Source organism: Eutrigla gurnardus (genome assembly GCF_963514095.1).
Source record: "Eutrigla gurnardus genome assembly, chromosome: 23".
Classification (NCBI taxonomy): Eukaryota; Metazoa; Chordata; class Actinopteri; order Perciformes; family Triglidae; genus Eutrigla; species Eutrigla gurnardus.
This window is the reverse complement of record NC_139934.1, coordinates 123280-145503: the sequence shown is the minus strand read 5'-3', so window position 1 is coordinate 145503 and position 22224 is coordinate 123280. Positions and strand designations below refer to the sequence as shown.

At 47.0% G+C, this 22224-nt stretch overlaps 1 protein-coding gene across 1 annotated transcript; it reads left to right on the top strand.

Annotated features, from left to right (window-relative positions):
- The first annotated feature begins 4286 nt into the window (after window positions 1-4286).
- Window positions 4287-21768, top strand: shroom4 (shroom family member 4). The gene is made up of 11 exons (XM_084003536.1): window positions 4287-4684; window positions 8056-8295; window positions 12100-14908; window positions 16626-16687; window positions 17629-18384; window positions 18492-19133; window positions 19352-19481; window positions 19554-19655; window positions 19735-19905; window positions 20262-20404; window positions 20611-21768. The coding sequence occupies exons 2-11, from the start codon at window positions 8243-8245 to the stop codon at window positions 20765-20767; spliced, it is 5025 nt and encodes a 1674-aa protein (XP_083859662.1). The 5' UTR covers window positions 4287-4684; window positions 8056-8242; the 3' UTR covers window positions 20768-21768.
- Window positions 21769-22224: the final 456 nt, after the last annotated feature.

Here is a 22224-nt window from a genome sequence, read left to right as displayed (position 1 = left end):
CGTCGGCTGTAATTCCGTAGGTGTGAACCGCCCATGTCGTTGTTCGAGTTTGCCATATTAAGTAGCCGACGCCGAATTTACCGACGCGAGTCGGGCAGTTCTTCCGGTGTGTACACAGCTTTAAACAAACAAGATGTGTTGTGGTAATTAGTGAGCTTCAGAGGGGCACATAGGTGGATGCTAGCTGTTTCCACCCGTTTACAGTCTTTATGCTAAGCTAAGCTAATTGACTGCACACTCCTTCACGTTTACATGCTGAAATTTGATTTTGGAGTATTTTCTGCAAATGTTGCAGCGTGTCCAGGGAAATAACGTTTTCAATTAAAGGGGTCGAGTTGGTCATCTTGGCCCGTCGCCTTCTTGGATTTGTTTTGTGTAATCATGAGAAGAATTAGCTTCAGGGTAAACCGTGTGTTCATGGCCTTTTTAAACCTTTTAGAATAATAGTTCAGTTAGAAATGAAACCAATAATGTTACCTTTCTGAACATGTTTAGGTCTTTTCCAACACTCAAGCTTCTTTTGTTTGTGTTTTATGAAATTCCTCTCAAAGTAAGTGACTAATAGTTCTAATCTTACAAAACAAGATTTCCTCTGCTCCTTTCCTGCGATGCGTCTCGGCCGTTCGCTGGCGAGCTGCTTCAGTTTCACAGTTTGTTTGATTCTTCTTCACTTGAAACATTTGTTTTTCATCGTTCTTTTTTTTCCTGGAAGCGTTCATCCTCCGACGCTCCAGAAGTGTTTTAAGTCTTTCTCGCTCGTCTCAGACCGCCAGAAGCAGGTCACTCACACACACACACACACACACACACACACATCCCGTTGTTTAGCTTGTTGGACCACAGGGTCCCAGGAGACCGGGGCAAGACCGAGGTCTGCCATGCCAAGAACCATGAAACACAATAGTCTGCCCCCCATCACTCCTTCCCAACGTGAACAATAGACATTCCTGGCATTCCTCAAGACCTCTTCCTCACACACACACACACACACACACACACACACACACACACACACCACTCTGGGTCTGATTAAGGCCCTGACTGGAACTGGTTTTGGTTGTGACACTGTTTGCTTGTCGACATCGTGGATAGAAAAGGACAACGTGTGTTTTAGTCGGGATGAACAGAAAAGTTTACCATGTTTATTTGAGGGGCAGTTTAAAAAATTTCAAATTCATTCAAATTGTTAGGTAAGACTTGAGATATTAGATTTCTGCATGTTAAAGTATTATTTGAGCATCTGATGTCCTCCAGGTGTGCACAGTGTTAGAAATAAATGAGTGGGAAACACATTTCCTAAAATATATTGTAGATTTACAAAAATAAAATGCCTTAGAGATCGAAAATGAGTGCAAAATATTCCTGGCATATCTGATAATGTTAAAGAACTGCAAATAAAATGATAATTTCTTAACATAAATCATTTTATTCCGCTTTTTTTCTTGCACCTTTCACGCTAGCGGAGGCTTGTGCTGTGTGTGTGTGTGTGTGTGTGTGTGTGTGTGTGTGTGTGTGTGTGTGTGTGTGTGTGTGTGTGTGTGTGTGTGTGTGTGTGTGTGTGTCCGTCTGTCCGTCTGTCCGTCCGTCCTCCACGCGTGTGGTCTGCTACAGTGTATCTGTCTCCTCTGGCCTGTTTTTTATTAACTACCCCATTAAACTGCGACTCCATGATACATGACACTGGCCTGACACACACACACACACACACACTCACACACACACACTCACACACACACACACACATGTTAAAAAGATGGTTCAGTGTTCTGGAATAGGACATGGTACTAAATCAGCCCTGGGGAGAGAGGGAGGATGTTCCCTTTCACCTTGTAACCTCGCACGCCCTCTTATCGATTATGTAGTCTATAAATTGTACCGTAAGTATTTGCACATTCATCACAAGTTACAAGCCTCCAACATGCTTTTGTTGCGACCGACAGTCGGAACAGATTCAAACCAGACGGAGAACCTGTGAGTCTTAAAGCTGCAGTCTCTCTGCTGACCACCGGGGGGGCGACTGCTCCGGTTGTATGAAGAAGTCTGATTACATGGAAGTCACTCTTTTCAGATTGTTCATATCTATATAATCTTCAGCTCTTTTGATTTATTTAACTGTGCTTTTGTCTCAAACGCCACCTCGACTCCTTTCAGTGAACTTCAGATATTGTACAGTTTCAGCATATTCACCATATTCACTTCCTGCCATTGAAATATATTTCAGGAAGCTCCCAGAATCAGAAATGTCATATTTACGGTACGTTTAAGCTGTTTGAACTGATCCTGACTGAGCGGAACGCCGTCTAAATTTACGTTTTAAGTTTGAGGGAACTTTTTTTTACTTCTCTTGATGGTAGGATGAAGTAAAGTGCTGATTACACACACACACACACACACACACACACACACACACACACACAACGTTAGGCCATCATGCAGTTACAAACAGCACATTGTGTTGCAGATGCGAAAGTGGACTTCGCCCTTCCTGCCATCGCCCTCTGCTACGAGCCATGTCTCACTGTACTGATTACCTGGTATGTGGAAAGTGTGTGTGTGTGTGTGTGTGTGTGTGCGTGTGTGCGTGTGTGTGCGTGTGTGCGTGTGTGTGTGTGTGTGTGTGTGTGTGTGTGTGTGTGAGACATCGTCTAAAGCAGGTTTACAAATCACAGAGATTTTGAAACAATATATATTCATATTCTCACACAATGACAAAGAAATGCAGAATTGAGCGCAAGGGTGACAGCGAGTTGCTATGGTTACGTGCACATCTCTTTCTGCCAAGAAACCGTTCTTGATGCAAACTCGGTTTTCACAGCAGCCTCAATCCAACTTTTAAAACAAAACAGGCCCAGAGTGAGTAGCACATATCTTTATTATTATCTATGATTTAGAGACAAATGTGTGTAATATCTGGAGTGTGTATCCATAACCCAAATTAGCAAAAAGACGCAACAAAAAGTGTTAATTCATGAGGCCAGTGTGTCTTTCAGAAACCCACGATCTAGTGTGATGAAGGCAAACAGACACACACTCACACACACACACACACACACACACACACACACACACACACACACACACACACACACACACACTCACACACACACACACACACAGCCATAAAGCAAACAAATAGGGGCTGATTGGCGAACACAAAGGGAGGGAGGAGGTGAGGCTGTTTAGGCTTTCTAGCGTCGTTAACCCTTCACCCTTCTGAAGGGAAGATGGGGAATGTGAGGAATCTGCTCACATGCATGTATGTAACACACACACACACACACACACACACACACACACACACACACACACAGATATACGTCTCCAGGACATCCTTTGAAGCCCGCTGAGGGTCTGCTATTATTGAGTGTGCTGTTGTGCGGCTGGTTAAACTTCAACAGCGTTGATGTCGGACGCTCACACCTCCATGTTTGCTCCGCCGGGTTCAAGTCTGGTCAAAACGGCGAGGGGGCGGAGACTCTGACACCGCTCACGGGTTTTAAATGAGGAAACATCCAAAGCTATATTGTCTATAAGTTTGTCATGCAAAAAGAAAGATGAAGGAAAGATTGAGTTTGCAGTCGTAAATCCTGCAGCTTCCCTTTTCTCCGCTCTGTGTCCAATTTAACTTCCTAAAATTCCAAGCATTAAAGATGGGAATGTTGCGATAAGGAGAGTGATAAAAGCTCATTGTGTGTGTCTGTAATTACCCCTCCAACTCCGTGTTCTGCTGCAGACCTCCCATCATCGTCTACCGACCCCCAGTCCGTCACCACGTCTTGTTTTTCCCGTCTCTCGGCCGGACTCCAACCCCCCACCCCCCATTGTCGTCCCAGTCGCTGCTTTCTTTGCTTGTTCGATCTCTGCTTCATGCTCTGCAAACACATGTGTGCATTAAAACACACACACACACACACACACACACACACACGGAGGAAGTACCTCTGCACCCCCCTTCAGTCAAACAATAACAGTGTGGAACTCTGGGTATTATTTTAGCAGCCGTGCAGCACTTTATCTGCTCTCCACAATACTTCCTCTCTCGCTGAATCGCACATCCTGCCTGAGAGGGGGCGAGCGAGGCAGGGGAGAGAGAGGGAGGGAGGGAGGGGGGAGAGAGAGGGAGGGAGGGAGGGGAGAGAGAGGGAGGGAGGGAGGGAGGGGGGAGAGAGAGGGAGGGAGGGAGGGAGGGGAGAGAGAGAGGGAGAAATAGCCATGTTTTGTCTTCCAGCGAGAGGAACGAGGGAGGAGGAAGAGAGGAAAGGGGGGAGAGGGGATGTGAGCATCGTATGCTTGGTTTCGGCTACTTTACTACACTTCAGACGGACAAGTCCTGGTCCTCTAACCAGACCTACAAATCCTGCTCCTCTAACCAGACCTACAAATCCTGCTCCTCTAACCAGACCTACAAATCCTGGTCCTCTAACCAGACCTACAAGTCCTGGTCCTCTAACCAGACCTACAAATCCTGGTCCTCTAACCAGACGGACAAATCCTGGTCCTCTCACCCCAGACCTCAACTGGCTTGAGGACAAAAGTTTGGGTGTTTTTTTATTTTTTACGAGGTGACAGTTCTTTTGAGGGAGAAAACCTGCGTGTGAGGATTTTGTGTTTTTAGTAGTCCGCATTGAACTTGAACTCATTGATGCTGGGACCTGAACTGGGATCAGTCTGACAGCCAAGTCTGGTAGGTCTGGGTTTGGGATTCATGTGATTAATTTGTTTGGAAACTTTTCTTGAACTTTTTGAACGTTTCTGGTCTCTGTTGTTTTTTTATCTTCGTGGGGAGGGGTCGTCATCCACCACAAAAGACCCAATCTTTGTCTGTGATTGGCATCTAATCGTCCTTGTGTGTTGCAACTCTTTCTGTGCGTACTGTATCTGTCACTGTGAAGAGTCCAAATCTATTAGTCTGGCTGGCTGTCTGGCATTCCTTCCCTACTGTATTATAGGCTGTGTGCGTGTGTGTTTGAGTGTGTGTGTGTGTGTGTGTGTGTGTGTGTGACTCCGATTATGTGCGTTGACCTTTTGCGGTATCAGTCAGCTGTTGCAGTTTCTGACTATTAAGCGGGACATTCCAGCGGATCCCTTCATAGAGGCTCATTCAGAGAGAGTTCATGGTGTCTCGGCTGCTCCTCTTCCTCCTCGCTTGTGTTCTCTTGCTTCTTTACTTGATGAATTCCTTCGGTTTAAGATGAAGATAAACCTCCTGAGAATACGTGCAGCTGATTGGGTTTCCTGGTTGGCCGGTGATTTACTCGTTACCTCAGTTACCACGTCAATTACGCGCTCAAACCGGCTCCTTTCTTTGGATTGTGTTATTGACAACTCGTACGTCCGATGGTGTCTTTAAGGCACAGGAGCACTTTGGTGTGTTTCTTGGGTCCTATGAACAAAAAGGGCCAAAATAGGCTTCATGATAGTCGCTGAATGAACCTTTTTTTATTTAAGGAAATTATCATAATTTTTGGGAGGTTTTGAACTTACATAACAGGCGATATCAACCCGTGGCCCTGGAAATGGAATGGATGAATGATAAAGATGCGATCAAGTTCTACATTTGCTTGGTCAGTTTTTACACTGCAGCTTCCCGAAGGAATAATACCTCATTTCAACATTTCTTTTAACAAACTTGAGCTTGTTTCAACAGCATTCACACCATTCTAGTAACGGAAGTGTTGAAACGACCAGAATCGTGTGTTATATAGTAAAACCGTAAATGTGATCCGAGGACGATTGTTGGTTTTTGGCCTCCGCCGCCCCTCCACTGGCTACAAAACCATACAGTAGCTTTCTTAAGATGCACATTCGTCTTCATCGTACATTCTCCGTCTAACTTTGGCGTCACATGGTTTGTTTTGATTTTTGCAGCCATCAATCTCTCAGAGCTAAACTCGGAGAAAAGGCCAGTCGGCAGGTTTCGATAATGGTATTTCGTCTGGTCCGGTTTGGACAGTTCCCACACATATCCATGCGCGCGCACACACACACACACACACACACACACACACACACACCGAGGGCTACTACATAAACTTTCTCAGGGGATAATTTAAGGACATTGTCAGCGGAGGCGAACAATCATTTGGCTCGGATGGAAATCCCTCTCAAAGAGCGAGAACCAGGAAACAAGCGTGTTTGTTTTGGACGTGGGTCCCTCTGCTTTATCATAAACAATAATACTCAGAAACGCTCCTTTCCTTTCCCTTCGTGGTGCCAGGATCCACATTCCTCTCCCAGAACCGTACCCCCAAATGTCCCCCCACCCCCTCCCCCTAAATACCCAGAATACTCTCATCTTACATTTTGTACTTTCAGTTGGCGAAGTCTCAACCAGAGACACTCGTAGGGGAATCAAACCGTTTAACTTCACGTCACAATGACCCGTCCAGCTGTGACCTGAGACGAGTCCACATCCATGAGACTTTTCAAACTTAGGTTCATGTTTTGTCAAATCTCAAGTCAATCCAACGAGTCTGAAGTCAATTGAGACGAAGCTAAGACGAGAACAAGACTTGTGAAGTATAAAGTCAATGAAGACAAGCCCAAGACTAGTCTCAAGTCTATTGAAACAAGTTAAACTCAATTATCATGTAAAATCAGGTTTAAGACTAGACAAGTTAGGTCTCATGTCAATCAAGAGAAATTAAGTCTAGCCTCAAGTCATCAACACAAGCCCAAGCCAAGTCTGGATTAAAAGAACAAATCTTGTCAAGCTTACTGAGACAAGTAAAACACAAGTTACTTTAAGTCTCATAAAATGTCATGTAAATCAGGTATTGAGACTAGTCAAGTCCAATATAAGTCTCAGTTGAGACAAGTTCCAGTTAGATACACGTCTTTTTAGGTTCCAAGTCAATCAAGAGAAGTTAAGTTTAGACTAAGGTCAGTCAAGACAAGTCCAAGTCCGGTTTGAGACTAGTCAAGAATCAAGTCCAAGTCAAGTACGAGTCAGGTTTGAATCTTGGTTAAATGTCAAGTCAAGAGACTCGTTAAATCCAACATCCGGTCATTCGTCAAGGTTTTATGGTTTAAATGGACACGTCCGTTTTGTGAAGTAGACTTGAGTCTTGATACATCTAAACTGAGACGGGTCCAAGTCGAGTCTCAGGTCAGTCAAAGTCAACTTCAGTTTCATGTCAAGTCAACGGCGTTTGTTGTTTTCTCAACTGTTATTAATCTGGAAGACAAAACACTAAATGGTCCATCCAGACTCTGAGAATAGAACGTTTCTAACCACACACACACACACACACACACACATACACACACACACACACACACACACACACACACACACACACACACACACACACACATACACACACACACACACACACACACACACACACACATACACACACACACACACACACACACACACACACACATACACACACACACACACACACACACGCCATCTGCAGGGGTTGAATTGAATCTGGCTCACATTCGGGATCGGAAGCCCGTTCAAGGGAATTAGTGAATATCATGGGATACGCTGGAATGTCTGGCCTGGGATCAGACCTGGGATCAGACCGGAGAACGCACACCGTTCGTGTCGTACGGTTTTTATTTTAATTATTTTAAAGGAAGCCGATCCCTCAGAGGTCCGAGTACGTAGGTCGTAGTTTTCTACGAGCCGAGGATCATCTCGGATCGACTATGTGTTGCTTTGAATTGTGATGACAAGGATAGTCGATGGAAAGGAAATGACATCATTAGTCAGGGGAGAAGGATGACAGCCATGCTGTGTAAATACAGTTAGACCGGAAGGATTCATGTGGGAAATGCAAACATCAAAGCAGCTAATGGACAGCTTCTTTAATGTCCATTAAATCAAGTAAATTAAGATGGTAAATCAGTCCACAGCTGATATCATCTATCACAACATCCAGTTTAATGTCTTTATGTGTTCAGTAAGCATACAGATATTCACAGTGTCTTTGAATATTCTGTCTATTACCGAGGAACACCTGCAGCCTCCAAAATGACTGTGAAGCGTTTTACAGAGATGCATTGTGGGTGATGTTTCTCCCGTCTCTCCTCCCCCTGCAGGCGCAGCGTTCCCGTCATCAGGCCTCCCTCCTGGCACCTGGCGAAGCTTCCGGAGCCGGCCCTGCCTCCCCCTTCTCCTCCACCCTGCCTCCCCCACGCCGCTGACTCCCCCCCTCCCCCCTCCGCCCTGCCTCCCCCACGCCGCTGACTCCCCCCCCTCCCCCCCCCTCCTCCCCCTCTGTCTGCCATGCAGCTCCACCCCGGCCCGTACACACTTCCCTGGCACACGACCGACAACAGGTGAGCGATCATGTGTATGTGTATACACAACGTGTATGTGACGGCATGATGGGAAATACTGACTGTTTGACCTGTTTTCAGCTAAAGAGGAAGAGGCTTTATTTGCATTTGATTCCCACTTTAGGACTAATAACGATTGGCTTATCTCATCTAGCTAACTAGTTACAAGTGTTCTTACTTTCTGAAGTGTAACGTGATAACGTTATCAGTGCTTTCATTTAAGATGATTATATCCCAATGAACCATCACAACTCTACATCTTTATTTAACATCAAAGAAATAATTCAGTCATAAATAAATTATTCCAAAACAACTCATTGAAAGTGACCTGATTATTACCTGATTTCTATATTCCACTTCCTGAATCCGGCCATGGGAGTTGGAGAAGCTGACTCGGCTGATGTGCAGGTTTGACCCCGCAGTGACCCCTGCTGTAGGAGTCACACACAGTGAGTCTATGAAGTCACCGATTGTGTCGGTCGCAGGGAAACAGGTGACATCACCGTGTTATGCTGATGTCACCACGGCCCACGCAGGAAGCCCATTGGTCTATTCTCGGCTTCTATTTAAACGTTCCAACGTGAGACTGTATCAGACCTGGTCTCTGTCTTTGGGGGACCAGGTGGAGGGTTTTTTGTGTCGTTAGTTAAAAGCTTTTGCTTTCATTGTGTGGGATCTTCCACTTCCAATAAGGCTGTCTGGACCAGATCCATTAAAGCATCTAAGAGGACTATTCCATTTCTTTGGTTCAATTCTATTTTCTTCATACAGCTCTGTTGTTTTCCTTTCCACTGAACGAGGAAAAACTCAGAGGAAGTAAAGGAAGAAATCCTGGATAGGGATCCCAGAATAAACAACAAAATAATAACAACACAATGATGCATGCGATAGCAGAAGTCATGACTTCTACAGATAACAGCAGCAGCGGATATAATCTAACCATAATAATAACAATAAAGCAGAAATATGACGATGAAACCATAACAGCAGTGGGTCTTGGGAAGAGATGGATGATAATAAAGTAGAAATAAGAAATATAATACCTAATAATAAAACAAGTCCAAAAGAAGAGTTATTCATCATCAAAATAGTTACACAGCTAATTGTTTCATTGTAATCACACTGCTGTGAACCAATCGAGAATAAAAAGAAGCCTTTTGTGTTTCAGTATGATCTCACAATCCTTTTACAGGAAGGAGGGAGTTACCCTCTCTGTATATTGACTCACAATAAAAAAAAATAGTCCCTTTGTTGGTCCGTTTGCTGGCCCGCTACGTCAGCGCCTCCAGATAAGAGCTGCTGATATAATGTGCCACTATTAGATGTAATAGTCCCATGTGGATTAGATAGCACATGTGTGGGTTTCTTATTCCCACAGTTCTGTCCTGCGCACACACACACACACACACACACACACACACACAAACACACACACACACTCCCGGCATTACTCCGGACAATGGCATGTGACTCCCACAACATGTGGACAAAGAGAGGAAGACGTTCAATAAGCAGAATCGGGACATTTTGTACCATCGGCATCTGTGTGTGTGTGTGTGTGTGTGTGACAGGTTATTTGAGCCGGTAGCTGCTAATGTATGAGTGTAAGCATGTCGAGCGCTTCATGTCGGCCCTCGCTCTCACATGTTCCACATTGCCGTCCGATTGGGCGGGAGCGGCTGTCATTTCCTGTCCAGCTCCCGTCTCATTTCCTCTCTTCCTCTCGCCGTCACCCAGGTCAAATCTATGCCGCCCCTCTCCTTTCTCATTCATGGCTCACTTCCTTCAAGGGTGATTTTCTCATGCAGATAATGAAACTTTTTTCCCCACTAGTCTGAATTTCTTCTTCCTTTTTCTATAAAAGCCTGAAACAGCTTGTACAAGTTTCAGACTTTTGATTGTGGCTCCGATTTTAAAATCCTAAAAACATTCACAATGAGTTGATTATGATGATTTCCTTTATCGGGATTATCGTAAAAACATCATCAGAGTGACTTGAAAAAGCTGTTTGTCTCACTGTCATGGTAGAGAAGTGAGAGAAAAAAACAGTATTTATCCTTTATTTATTGCTGCAGACCTTATGATTTATGATCATTGGAGTTAAGATGATTTGATTTCCCAGAAAATATTCTTCTTAACAAGATACAAAGTGATTCCATAGTGTTTAAGTGCCATTTTAAGTGTCTTTAACGATGCGTATTATGGGTTGTATCGTGAATCCTTTGGCTAGACTAGAGCAGACTAGATTTACATTTTGTGCATAAATTCATGAAAAGTGTCCAAAAATCCCAATCTTGTTTTAAACACAGAAGAATCCCAAAATAGCAAAATAGGTGTGATATCACCATGGTTGTCGGTAAATAAAAACAAGAAATGTATTCCAGGAGCATTTCAGTTAATCATATTTCTACAAGATAAAGTTGTGGCGAGGTACTTTTAAAAGAAGGATAATCCAGATCATTGCATGGATTGTAAACCATGGATACCACAGAAACAGCCCCGGGATAGTTTCTCCATACTCGTTTGAGATCAAAGAAATCCTTCTCTTCTTTAACCTTCTCGTCAGTCTCCTTGGCAAATTTCCCCTGTTGTCTGCATAGAAAAGAAATAGAGAAAGAAATACAAAGGGTGAGTGACCACTCGTATTTATAGGAAGAACCAAAAAAAGAAATACCACAATAAAATGAAAATTATATTTTTGTTGCCGCCCTTTAAGGATTGGATTTCAACCCAGCACAAAAACAGAGTGCCCTTTTCCCTTTTGGAGCTATCGATACCCCCAAATCCCTCAGCTCGCCGTATGCTGAAATGAACTCCTCACTTTGTCTTATGTGGTTGGGATTGTTGGGAAATCCTTTCTTCTTTTTTGTGTGATTTTTGTATTAGACAGTTGGGAACAGAAAGGATGGGGTGATGGTGCAACGGAGGTCAGCTTCAAAACCAGGGACAGTGTGGTTGCATGGGTGTGCAGTTGTGGAAGTTTTTCTTGTGGTTTGGAGTGTTTTTTCCGTATCTGAATCCGGCATCTTCAGATAGCAGGTGCCATGTGTTATGCAGAATGTAATGCACTCTGGATCAAATTTGTTCATTTTGGGCTGTCTAAATGAAAATACTTTAGCATGTATTGGCCTCTTCTGTAATCATCATGTCATGTAATCAATGCAGAACGCTGAACTGACCAACTGTCCGGTAAACAGGAACCAATTTGTTTTCATTTTGTGTTGTCAATCAAAGTTGAATAAGTCCGGAGGTCGTCATTTTTGGATCGACTCTTGTTGTGTAGAAGACGGAGGGACAGGAAGAATCCACAAGAGAAAAAAAAGGATATGAAAAGGAAGGGAGGAATCAAGGGGATGACTTAGAGATTTTGACTCCGGGCAGTTGAATTGATGAGGAGGAAATCCCTCACCGCCTTAAGAGGCTTCCTCCAAGGGTCTTTTGAAAAAAACACATGGGGCTGCCGTAGATCTTCAGCTCAGCGCTGATAGAAAACAGATTCCCCAGCTGTACATTTCAAACGTTGTGTTCCAGAACGACATCCTATACGCCCCCATGGGGGAAATCTCAACTTGCCACTTGAACATTAAAGATGACTTATTGTATGTGGTTTCTAAAAAGCTTTTTTTCCCCTGCAAGAGTACTTCAGATTTTTCAATTAATAGACTATAAAATGTCATAAAACGATGACAAATGGAACTCGAACAAAGCAAACATTTCGGTTTGCTTTGTTCTCCTAAGATCGACTTAATATCTCAAACGGATAGTCGATCTCTTTTTTGAAACTTCTTCTTTGTGTCTTTGCAGCGACTTGTCCTTGCAGTGGGGTCAGCTGTCCAGACCGTATTCCTCCACCGACCGAAGCAGTTCCCTGGGCTCCATGGAGAGCTTGGACACGCCGACACCCACTGCACAGCCATACTCGGACTCCCACAGTTCGCCCGTGGACCCTGCCCTCTTCAACAACAAGAGAGACTCCGCCTACAGCTCGTTCTCCGCCAGCTCAAACACATCTGACTACGCAACGGTCCCACTAAGGGCCGGCGACGCCTGCTCTATGGATAACCTTCTCCAGAGCCTGGGGCCAGCTTGTCGAAGCCACCCCGGCAGCAATGCCTCAATCCTGGGGAGTTCATCTGGCGAGGTCCCAGGTGAGGTGCAGCTTGTACTCAAGTCCAGGTCCCTGACCAGGCAAAGACCAAGGCCCGTTGAGGTAAAAGTGAGGCCTTCCTCCTGCTGTTATGAGGAGGAGCGAAGGGGAGTAAATTTTGAGATAATTAGAAATGGAGAAAGAGGGCCTGAGAGGAAGATGAACCCTCCTCAGCCTCCAACCAGGAAGGACAGTTTTAGGGCAACCCGGAGTCGGCCCAATGCCGCCAACAAGCGATGCGTCTCTGCTCCAATTGAGATTTCCGGTGTTTCTTTTTACCACGACGAAATCAAGTCTCTGAATGTTAAATCAGGAATTCAGAACGGCTTCCCTGCACCAGAAGAAGGCAAGAAAACTGGGAATTTCAAAGAGGATACTTTAGACTCCCACTATACCCAAAGACAGACTGAAGATATGAGACTTATCAGATGTAATGCTAGTGCTAATAAAGACTACAATTCAGAGACCACCTCAGATCACCTCTCTGATCCAGTCTCTGTCGCCTCCTCTGGTCCTGGCTCCTTACCAGCAGAAACCTCCATGGAGGTTCAAAATGAGACCTATATCTTGCACTCCCAGTCCAAGCACTCCTCCGCAGGGCTTCACCGGCACAGCGCCCCCGATAAGCTCCTCGCTACACAACTTCAGTTATTGCAGTTTAACAGTGACGGCTCTTCATCAGAGCCCCACAATCCATCGAACACTTCCAATCCCTCCTCATCCACTTGTAGCAGCCAGGGGTCTCATTCTTCACTCCGGCCCACCAGGGAAGACCAAGAAGCTCCTCAGAACCACCAACACATGCCATCAAACAAATGGGGAGGCAGCCGTAGCTCGACCCCGGGATCTGTGTTCTTGGAAGCAGACGACCACGACAGAGATTCAAGTGAAAGGCTGGAAGGGATGGGAGTAAATGGCGGATCCCTCCCACCAATTGAGCATCACCACCCATGGGGCCGCTCTGTGAGCGTACCGGGGGCCCCTGCTGGGTCATCGACCCAGGGAAGCTCTGACCAGATACTAGAGAGAGATTTTAAGCCTCTTAGCGCTGCTACCAGTGTGGATACGTTACTTGAGGATCGGAGAGACTTTGATAGTGGAAGAGGTAAAAGGGAGGAGGGTATAGCGGGAGAGAAAGACATGAAGAAGTCACTCGCATCCAGGAACCACCGTCGGAACCGTCGGCGTAGCGAGCGATTTGCTACTAACCTCCGCAATGAGATCCAGAGGAAAAAGGCCCAGCTTCAAAGAAGTCACGGCCCGGGAGGGTTGCTCTGTAGTGGCGAAACTGTCCAGGAGGAAGAGGGTCCAGACCTCAATGAGGAGGGGGCAGACCATGAACTGCCTTCCCAGGAAAGGAGCACCAAAGTTGCATTTGCTTCACCTGTTTGTACCCAAGATACTAACACCAAAGCACCGGTCCAGGAGGCAAACACGCCTAGTGAATCCAACCATGACATCTTGCAGACTCAAAACAACATCCTATCCAAGTCTGTCCAGATTCGGGAGCCGAGAGTGGCCAGCTTTGGTCTCGGCGTCCGAGTCGTAGAGGAGCCGGCACCTGCTGGCAAAGCCCGTCGCTGGCGTTGGACTCCTGAGCACAAACTCCAACCAGAACCCGAACCAGACCGACGGTGTGGAGTCTCAGGCGAGAAGGCGTCGGGAGGAGTCACGGGGTCACAGCATGGAGTTTGTAGCTTCACCTCCTCATCCAAGTCTGTGTACAGTCGCTCTTCTTCCTGTTCTCGGATGGAGGAGTCGGATATCCTACCATTTGCAGATAGAATGAAGTTTTTCGAGGAGACCAGCAAGGGTATACCCCAGCCAAATGCCTCAAATCTGTCAAGTCGCAGGCAGAAGAAGCCCCCCCATCATCCAGAGGTCCAGGGAGGGGACCACGTTCAGCACCAAGCCCAACGGAGGTACTCCTACCAGGGGGGGCTTCAGCAGGAAAGCGGGCTGCTTCCAAACACAGCGGGAGACAGGAGGATGTCCGTGACTACCAGCATGGAGAGGCAGAAAGAGAGGGAACAGGCGAGGGAGAGGGAGGAGAGGGTAAGGGAACGAGAGAGGGAAGAGAGGCTGAGAGAAAGAGAGAGAGAGTTAGAAATGGAGAGGGCAAGACTCCAACGGGAGAGGGAACGAGAGGAGAGGGTGAGACAGTGGGAGAGGGAAAGGGAGCTTGAGGTGGAGAGAGAGACAGAGATGGAGAGGGCAAGAGAGATGGAGCGTCTCAAAAAGGAAAGAGAGAAAGAGCTCGAGAGGCAAAGGGAAGAGGAGGCTCAGCTCAGCTCACAAAATCAAGACTTTCAGCACAACTTCCAGCCTCAGGCGTTCTCCCACAGCCAAGCCCGGAATCAGGACCAGCGGTCGGCTTTTTACCCCGTCAACACCTCGTCCCAGCACCTGGAGAACCAGCAGCCTCCTCGCCAGGGTTTCACGGCCAGGAGCTACACGCCCACAGAGGTAGGACTCCTTCCTTACCAGATAAATATCTCTTTCCTTCACCGTTCATGAAAGTCTGATGTGGGTCACAAAGGAGTCAGGGGGGCCAGGTTAGGTCTCCATGGAGTCTTCTGTCCTGGATTATAAACTTGTCTTTTGTCAGGTTTATGGACAAAAAGGGAGACGAGTGAAATGTGGGCTTGAAATACAAAGAACACTCGAGGTTATCAACTCAGAGTTTCCTGTCTTGTCTAAAATGTCGTATCCGATGTTTAACAAGTACGGAAGAGGATAACACAAATTCTGAAATTAATGTCAGAAATCAAATACATTTTTTGTATTCATATTTAGCACTAAATGTCTTCCGTCCTGCAACCAAAACATCATAGACCTGAAACATGACTGTATTTGTTTGTCTTGTTGACGTATAAACACGTTAACGGCTCTAACTGCATCCATTAACAGGCGTGTTTACAAGCCCAACAGCCCTCCGGCAGCAGAACCCCCGAAGCTGAATAACAGCCGTGTTCCCGGCAGCACCGTAAAACCACGTCGTGCCTCTCAAAGATAAACTTTGCAACCCATCGAAATCAGACTGTGGGTTTTTATGGCCTGAGGTTAAAATGACCACCGGAGACCGAAAACAATCTCGGTTTCAAACCCAGGGAAATAAAGGGGGCTGGAGTTGCTGGGTTTGGATGTTTTAGCTATAAGTGGGCCAACTCGGTCCAATTCCTCCGCGGTTGAACGGCTGGTTTGAAGTCTGAAGTTCTCCTTGAAACATTCAAATAGCTGATGGAAGTTGGGGGGGTCGGTCCACGGCGGCGGACACTTGAGTCAGCAAGAATGGCGGTGCTCAGTTACGGCTTTCACCACAAATGATCGGAGGCTTCTCGGCGGGGGGGTCGCAGCCCCTCAGCTGAACTTTGAGCACTCCTGTAAACTCCGACCCGTTATTAACCTCATCATCTGACACTGGCATGCCTTCCTCCCACTAAATGTATTTAGCAGAGCTCTTTTTGCCATGCCGAGGCCTCAGGGGAGTCCTGAACCCCGGCACCCCTCCATGTCGGATCCTTTTTTATAAATGAGAGGTCGTTGGTTCGATGCCACGCAGATAACCCCGTGTGTCAAATTCCTGTTTCATATCTGCCGCTGACGACTTCCAATATCTTTAATGGTAACAGATGTGCTGGATGGACTACAAGGCCATCATAAGACACACACACACACACATATCAAGGCCTACATGTATCTAGAAGATGCAAACACACACTCACATGGTTCCCATTTGAAATTAAATGAGGAATTCAGGTTCTTGAGTTCTGGAGGGGAAAATGTGGAAATATAGAAATGTAACAGGCTTCTGTTGTTCTTCACAAGAAAAAACTGTGAAAATGCATAGCTCCAAATGAAATCAGATAGTATAATTAAATCTAATAATGCAGCACAGAGAAAGATAAAACTGAAAATGAATTGCCAACCATTTTTATAATTGATTAATATTATTGTTTTTCATCAAAAATGCATTCACAAATATGAGATATGCTGTTCTTCTTCATCGTTTATTGTAAACTGAATATATTTGGGTTCTGGGCTGATCCAGGTTTTGAGTAGATGCCTCCACCTCGGTTAACCTCCATCACGCTGCTCGTCTTCCCTTCATCGGGGACGCGTGCACACCCACACATCCTCCATTCCTCTCTGTTATTAACCCGGCTTCAAACGTCTTCCACAGATGCATCCCGCCCGGCAACAGGAAGCTACCAACCTAAACAGGAAGTACAGCCTGACTGAGAGGTGAGCCACTTCCTGTCGGCGAACGGCGTCATCAAAACACAGAAACACACATTCAAATAAACAAGTGGACTGTCTTTTCTATTCCTTTTACACACATGTGCTCCATCTCTGATTAAGCGGGTCCCCCGGGGGCCTTTAGGTGGGGGGCGGAAACCCCACTCAGTCATGCCCGGCTGTGTTTGGACTATAATGAGCTCTAAGTGTGCTGAGAACGTGGCCTTAATGCTGATGTGGAGTTTTCAGGAGTTTGACCTGAGACGGTCCGAGAATGCAAAAAGGAAACATTTACTGTAATTGAACCACTTTCTCTCTCTGACGGTTTGTAACGTGGTTTACATCCTGTAAACCTCTTTATTATGATCAGCGGTGGGCTCCGACCTGAAGTTCTTACTTTTCTGACAGATTTGGAGCAGTTTGAAGTCTGTGCTCTTCATCATTTTATTTGTCTTCGTCATATTTGTAAGAAACCGACGACAGCTGCGAGGTCCAAAAAGACTCAAACAGCATGAACACGTACAATAAATCAGACGAATTGCATTGTTTTATGTTAAACACCAGAATTATCTTTATTTAATCATATTTAAAGAGATTTTTGGGAAAGAAAAGATCCATACCACTCTCATGTCTGTGCATTAATAATTAACCAATATTATTAACATTCCAGGATGAAATGAATAATAATTAATTACCAAAGAGTATGTACTTTGTTTAATCTCATCAACACAGGAAAAAAGCTGTCTATTAAAAGAGCGTTGTTTTGGAGCTTCCTGCATATCTCCCTAAATGTTGAACTATCCCTTTAAATATTCATCACTAACTAAGAACTGATTAAAGTTAAAAACCCATCTTGAGTTCTTTATTGTGGTTTGTGGTGTTTCTGGAAGGGAAACTTCTTTCTTTGTCTGTTGACAACGAAGTAACGACTCTGATCCACATCGCAGGGACTACTCCAGCTGGAGACAGGAGTCCAGACCCCCCGAGAGCACCCATCAGCATCACCAGAACCTCCAGGGTCGTTGGGGTCACAGGCAGGCCGACGCCGACCGCAACGGATGCTCGTCGTTCGCCCCCCCACCAGCTCCTCTCTCGCTCCGCGGGCGAGCCATGTCCGAGAACGACCTCCGCTTCGACGGCAGCCACCGGTGGTCGCCGTCCATCTCCTCGGCGACCAATCAGACGCTGAGCGAGGTGGAGGAAGGAGCGGGCGCCCTCAGGGGAGGAGGAGGAGGAGATGGCGCCGCTCGGCTGCACAGGAAGAAGACGCCTCCTCCGCCGAGGCCGCCGCCCCCCAAGTGGGAGCAGTTCCACCGCCGGCGTGCGTCTCACCACGCCCTCTTCACCTCCTCCTCTTCCTCCCCTCACTCCTCGGACTACTCCTCCTCCTCCTACTCACGCCTCCCTCCGCCTGAAGAGTCCAGACAGCGCTCCTACAGTCTTCCTCCAGAGAGACAGGAAGTGTCAGACGGCTGCCCGCGATGCAGCTGCGGCCAAACCCGGGAGTATTCCCACGCCTCGTCCAGTCACGTGCCATCCAATCAGAATCAGTTCCAGGAGCAGGGCTTCACCGTGGCTCCGCCCAGTCCCATGTTCTCCAGGAGGGCCTTCAGGCCGGTGGCTCCGCCCCAGAAAGAGCGGGAGAGGGTGTCATCGCTGCTTCCTCCGCCGCCGCCACCGCCAGCCGAGACCAGAATGAGCAGGTGAGCTGGTCAAATAATTCCAGTATTTATCCTAGATAAAGTTGTAATATTTGCACTCCTTGAGTGACTTTGATGTCCAATGTTCTTTTGTATTTGTGTTAATAAAGTTTCTCCGAGAGGATCTGCTGCCCGGACCAGGACAGAGCAGCAGTGAAACCCTACAAGCAGCAGTCCAGACCAGGAGCCGAGTGGGAGAGATCCCCGTCACCCAGAGTTCATGGCGACTCCACCCTCCCTCCCGTCTTAGAAAACGGCGGCGGTGACGTCTCGCCTTCTGAATCCTACCTCTCCATCGACTATGAGCAGCAGCAGCTCCAAGGCTTCCAGAGCATCGAGCCCCAGAAGACCCCCGAACCGGCACCGGAGTGGGAGGCGACCCTCAGTCCGAGTCCCGTCCACAGCCTGGACACGGAGCTGGACATCCCCATGGAGACGGATATCGACGACTTCCAGGAGGACGAGGACGGGCTGCCGGCAGAGGACGAGCCCCTCACCAGCGAGCTGCCGTGCTTCGCGCTGCCCGTCACCATCCTGGAGACGGACATCGACACCCTGCCGGACCTGGGGGCCGGGGCCTCGCCGTCGGGCAGGACCACAGCGGGGAGCGGCTCCCTGGAGGAGGAGCTGGAGGCCGGGAGGAGGAGGAGCCTGGAGGAGCTCTTTCCCCAGAGCGGCGAGGGGGAGTCAGTCCGGGAGAGCTGGAGGGGGGTCTACCAGACCACAGACCACAACACTGACAGCCTGGACCGGTAAGGAGAGAGGTCATTACCAACCCTGCTGCTTTATTTACCCGCTCGGAGCTGAGAGCTTCTCCATCTGCCCCCCTTTTGTTTTTCTTTCGCCCCACTTCCCCGACATCATTGATGGCCAATTCTTATTTCTGTACTTTTCTAATCAAGTGTTTTACGGCCGCATGTCTGTTTAACCGCTTGGTGTTTAATAATGAGATAACCTCTCCCTCCGTCAGGCGGTCCGGAGCGAGCTCCAGCTGCTCCTCCTATTACAGCACGTCAGCGGCCAAAGCTCAGCTCCTATCGCAGATGAAGGACTTCGCCGACAGCCGGGACAGGGACGAGGATGACGAGCTCACCTACAAGGTATCACCTTCATGTTTTTATGATCTCACAGCCGAGGGTCGCCTGTTGTTAACAGTCCCTCTGTGTGTGCAGAAGCAGCTGATGGAGAGCCTCCGCAAGAAGCTGGGGGTGCTGAGAGAAGCTCAGAGGGGTCTGCAGGAGGACATCCGAGCCAACACCCAGCTGGGAGACGAGGTGGGGGAGGGAGGAGCTGCATCCACTACTCTTATTGGTTCATGAATCCCGTGTTCTCCAGCTGCGTCTGTCTCCTCAGGTGGAGAGCATGGTGGTGGCGGTGTGCAAGCCCAACGAGGTGGACAAGTTCCGCATGTTCATCGGCGACCTGGACAAGGTGGTCAGCCTGCTGCTGTCGCTGTCCGGCCGGCTGCTGAGGGTGGAGACCACGCTGGAGACGCTGGACCCCGACACGGAGCACCACGAGAGGGTGAGCGGGGGCCGGGCGGAGGCAGTGGGGAAGCAGCGGGGCCGGGGTCCAGGCGGAGGGCAGGGTGGAGGGCCGAACGGAGGCAGCTGGGCCGGGTGGAGGCAGTGGGGAAGCAGCGGGGCCGGGCGGAGGCAGTGGGGCCGGGTGGAGGCAGTGGGGAAGCAGCAGGGCCGGGCGGAGGCAGACCATTGGATTGATACAAAGATGGAGTTTACCACAGCTGGAAGGTGCTGGAAAAGCATGGAAATGCACCTGGAAATGCTTGGAAAGTGCTTGAGTTTGACTTTGGAAAAGGTGTAGGAACCCTGAGAACAGCTGAGGTTGTGAATGTCGTCTCTCTCTCTCATGTCCTGTAGCTCCCCCTGCTGGAGAAGAAGCGTCAGCTCATGAGGCAGCTGTCTGAGGCCCAGGACCTGAAGGACCACGTTGACCGCAGAGAGCAGGCCGTGAGCCGGGTCCTGGCTCGCTGCCTGTCCCCCGAGCAGCACCGAGACTACAGGTAGGACTGGATAAGGTCAAACTGATGATGCACCAGCATTTAGTCCCGTTTCACCTCGTCTCTCCTCTGATGACGACCAGCTCTGTGACGACCTCTGGGTCTCAGAGGCATAATATTCTACCACGCCGAGCGCTTAGATGTATATTACCCATTCTTCCCATCCTTTCCCATGTATGTGTACTTAAATGTGTTTTTCTCCCTCGTAGCCACTTTGTGAAGATGAAGGCGGCGCTGCTGGTGGAGCAGAGGCAGCTGGAGGACAAGACCCGGCTGGGAGAGGAGCAGCTGAGGGGGCTGAGGGAGAGTCTGGGTCTGGGTCTGGGTCTGGGTCTGGGGATGTCCATGGGGTACGGACATTACTGAAGAAAGAGCAGGGGTCACGTCTCTTAAAGGAACAGTTTGACCATTTGGGTAAAAAAGTTGTTTGCTTGTCATTTTGCAGACAAACCTGACAAACCACAACTTCCTCATCATTATAGAGTTACTTTAGGGTCCTTTTTATCCATTTATTGCATTTAAATCACAACAAAGTAGATGAATTTTGGTTCACACCGCTGTAGTAAACCAGACTAACAAACTAGATCCAGTGGATCCAGCCCGGTGAAATGACTGAGCACCTTGGAAAAGTGTCAAACTGTTCCTTTAAAGGATCGCAGTGATGTAAACAGAAACATATCAGCTTGTAATTCAGTCGCTCATTAAAGAGGTCGAACAGAAAAACACTTTTCACCCACTGATAGAATCAACATTATACTGTAAAGTGTGTTAATGAGGCTGCACTTCTTCCTAACACGACGCTGCCAAACACATGTTCTCTGAGGAACGTGTCGGTGAGATGCTGCTTGTTTGCTGTTGTATTTAAATCTCCTGGTTCAGAGAACCAAAGAGACAAAGAGGTTTCTGGTGCTTCACACTAAAGTCAATGTACTCAACACTAAAGTCCACATTGTGAGGTGCAGCGTTATTAACTGCCACTGTTTTAAACTTTGTTGCTGACTCACACCTGCATTCTACACACACACACACACACACACACACACACACTGTATGATCTCCCCTAACAGCATCCTATCACTCTGTATTCCCGTTACTGTAAGGTGTTTTACTGTGCGGAGTTTGAGACTCCAGCATTATACTGTCACGTGTTATGTACAGAAGACACTGTATGTGTTTATAATGTATACCATGTGTATATATAGGGATTTGTTTCTTTGTATTTGACGACTGGAATCGGTTGTAAAAAACTTGGATGTAAAAGATGAATGAGAAGAACGGGACGAGTCAACGTTTACTGTATATTTAGAGGTTGTTTATGCCCTGGCTTCAGTTGACGTTTAATTTGTGCATTAAAAGAATCCCTTGTTGAGAGATCTCTATATGTTGAGAGATAGCTAGCCTGGCTGCGTCCGCCTGCCAGCTCCTCCAAAACAGTGTTACTTAGCAAGCTAGCTGTTTCCCTTCACTTCCAGTCTTTGTGCTAAGCTAAGCTAACCGGCTGCTACATTCCATATTTAACACGAGAGTCGATCTTCTCGTCAAAGAAATCTCAGCAAGAAAAGCAAAGTGTATTTCCCAAAATGGCAAATTTGTTCTTTCAAAACTTGATATATATACTGTATATATATATATACAGTATATATATAATATATATATATACTGTATATATATACTGTATATATAATATACATACAGTATATATATATACAGTATATATATAATATATATATACTGTATATATATACAATATATATATATATTGTATATATATATATATAATATATATATATATATATATATATATATATATATATATACAATAT

Excerpts from the sequence above, each read along its gene's own strand:
- shroom4 (XM_084003536.1), top strand. The coding sequence starts at position 8,243 with ATGCAGCTCCACCCCGGCCCGTACACACTTCCCTGGCACACGACCGAC. Across the intron at positions 19,482-19,553 it reads ATGACGAGCTCACCTACAAG|AAGCAGCTGATGGAGAGCCT; the intron begins GTATCACCTTCA and ends CTGTGTGTGCAG. Across the intron at positions 20,405-20,610 it reads GAGCAGCACCGAGACTACAG|CCACTTTGTGAAGATGAAGG; the intron begins GTAGGACTGGAT and ends TCTCCCTCGTAG.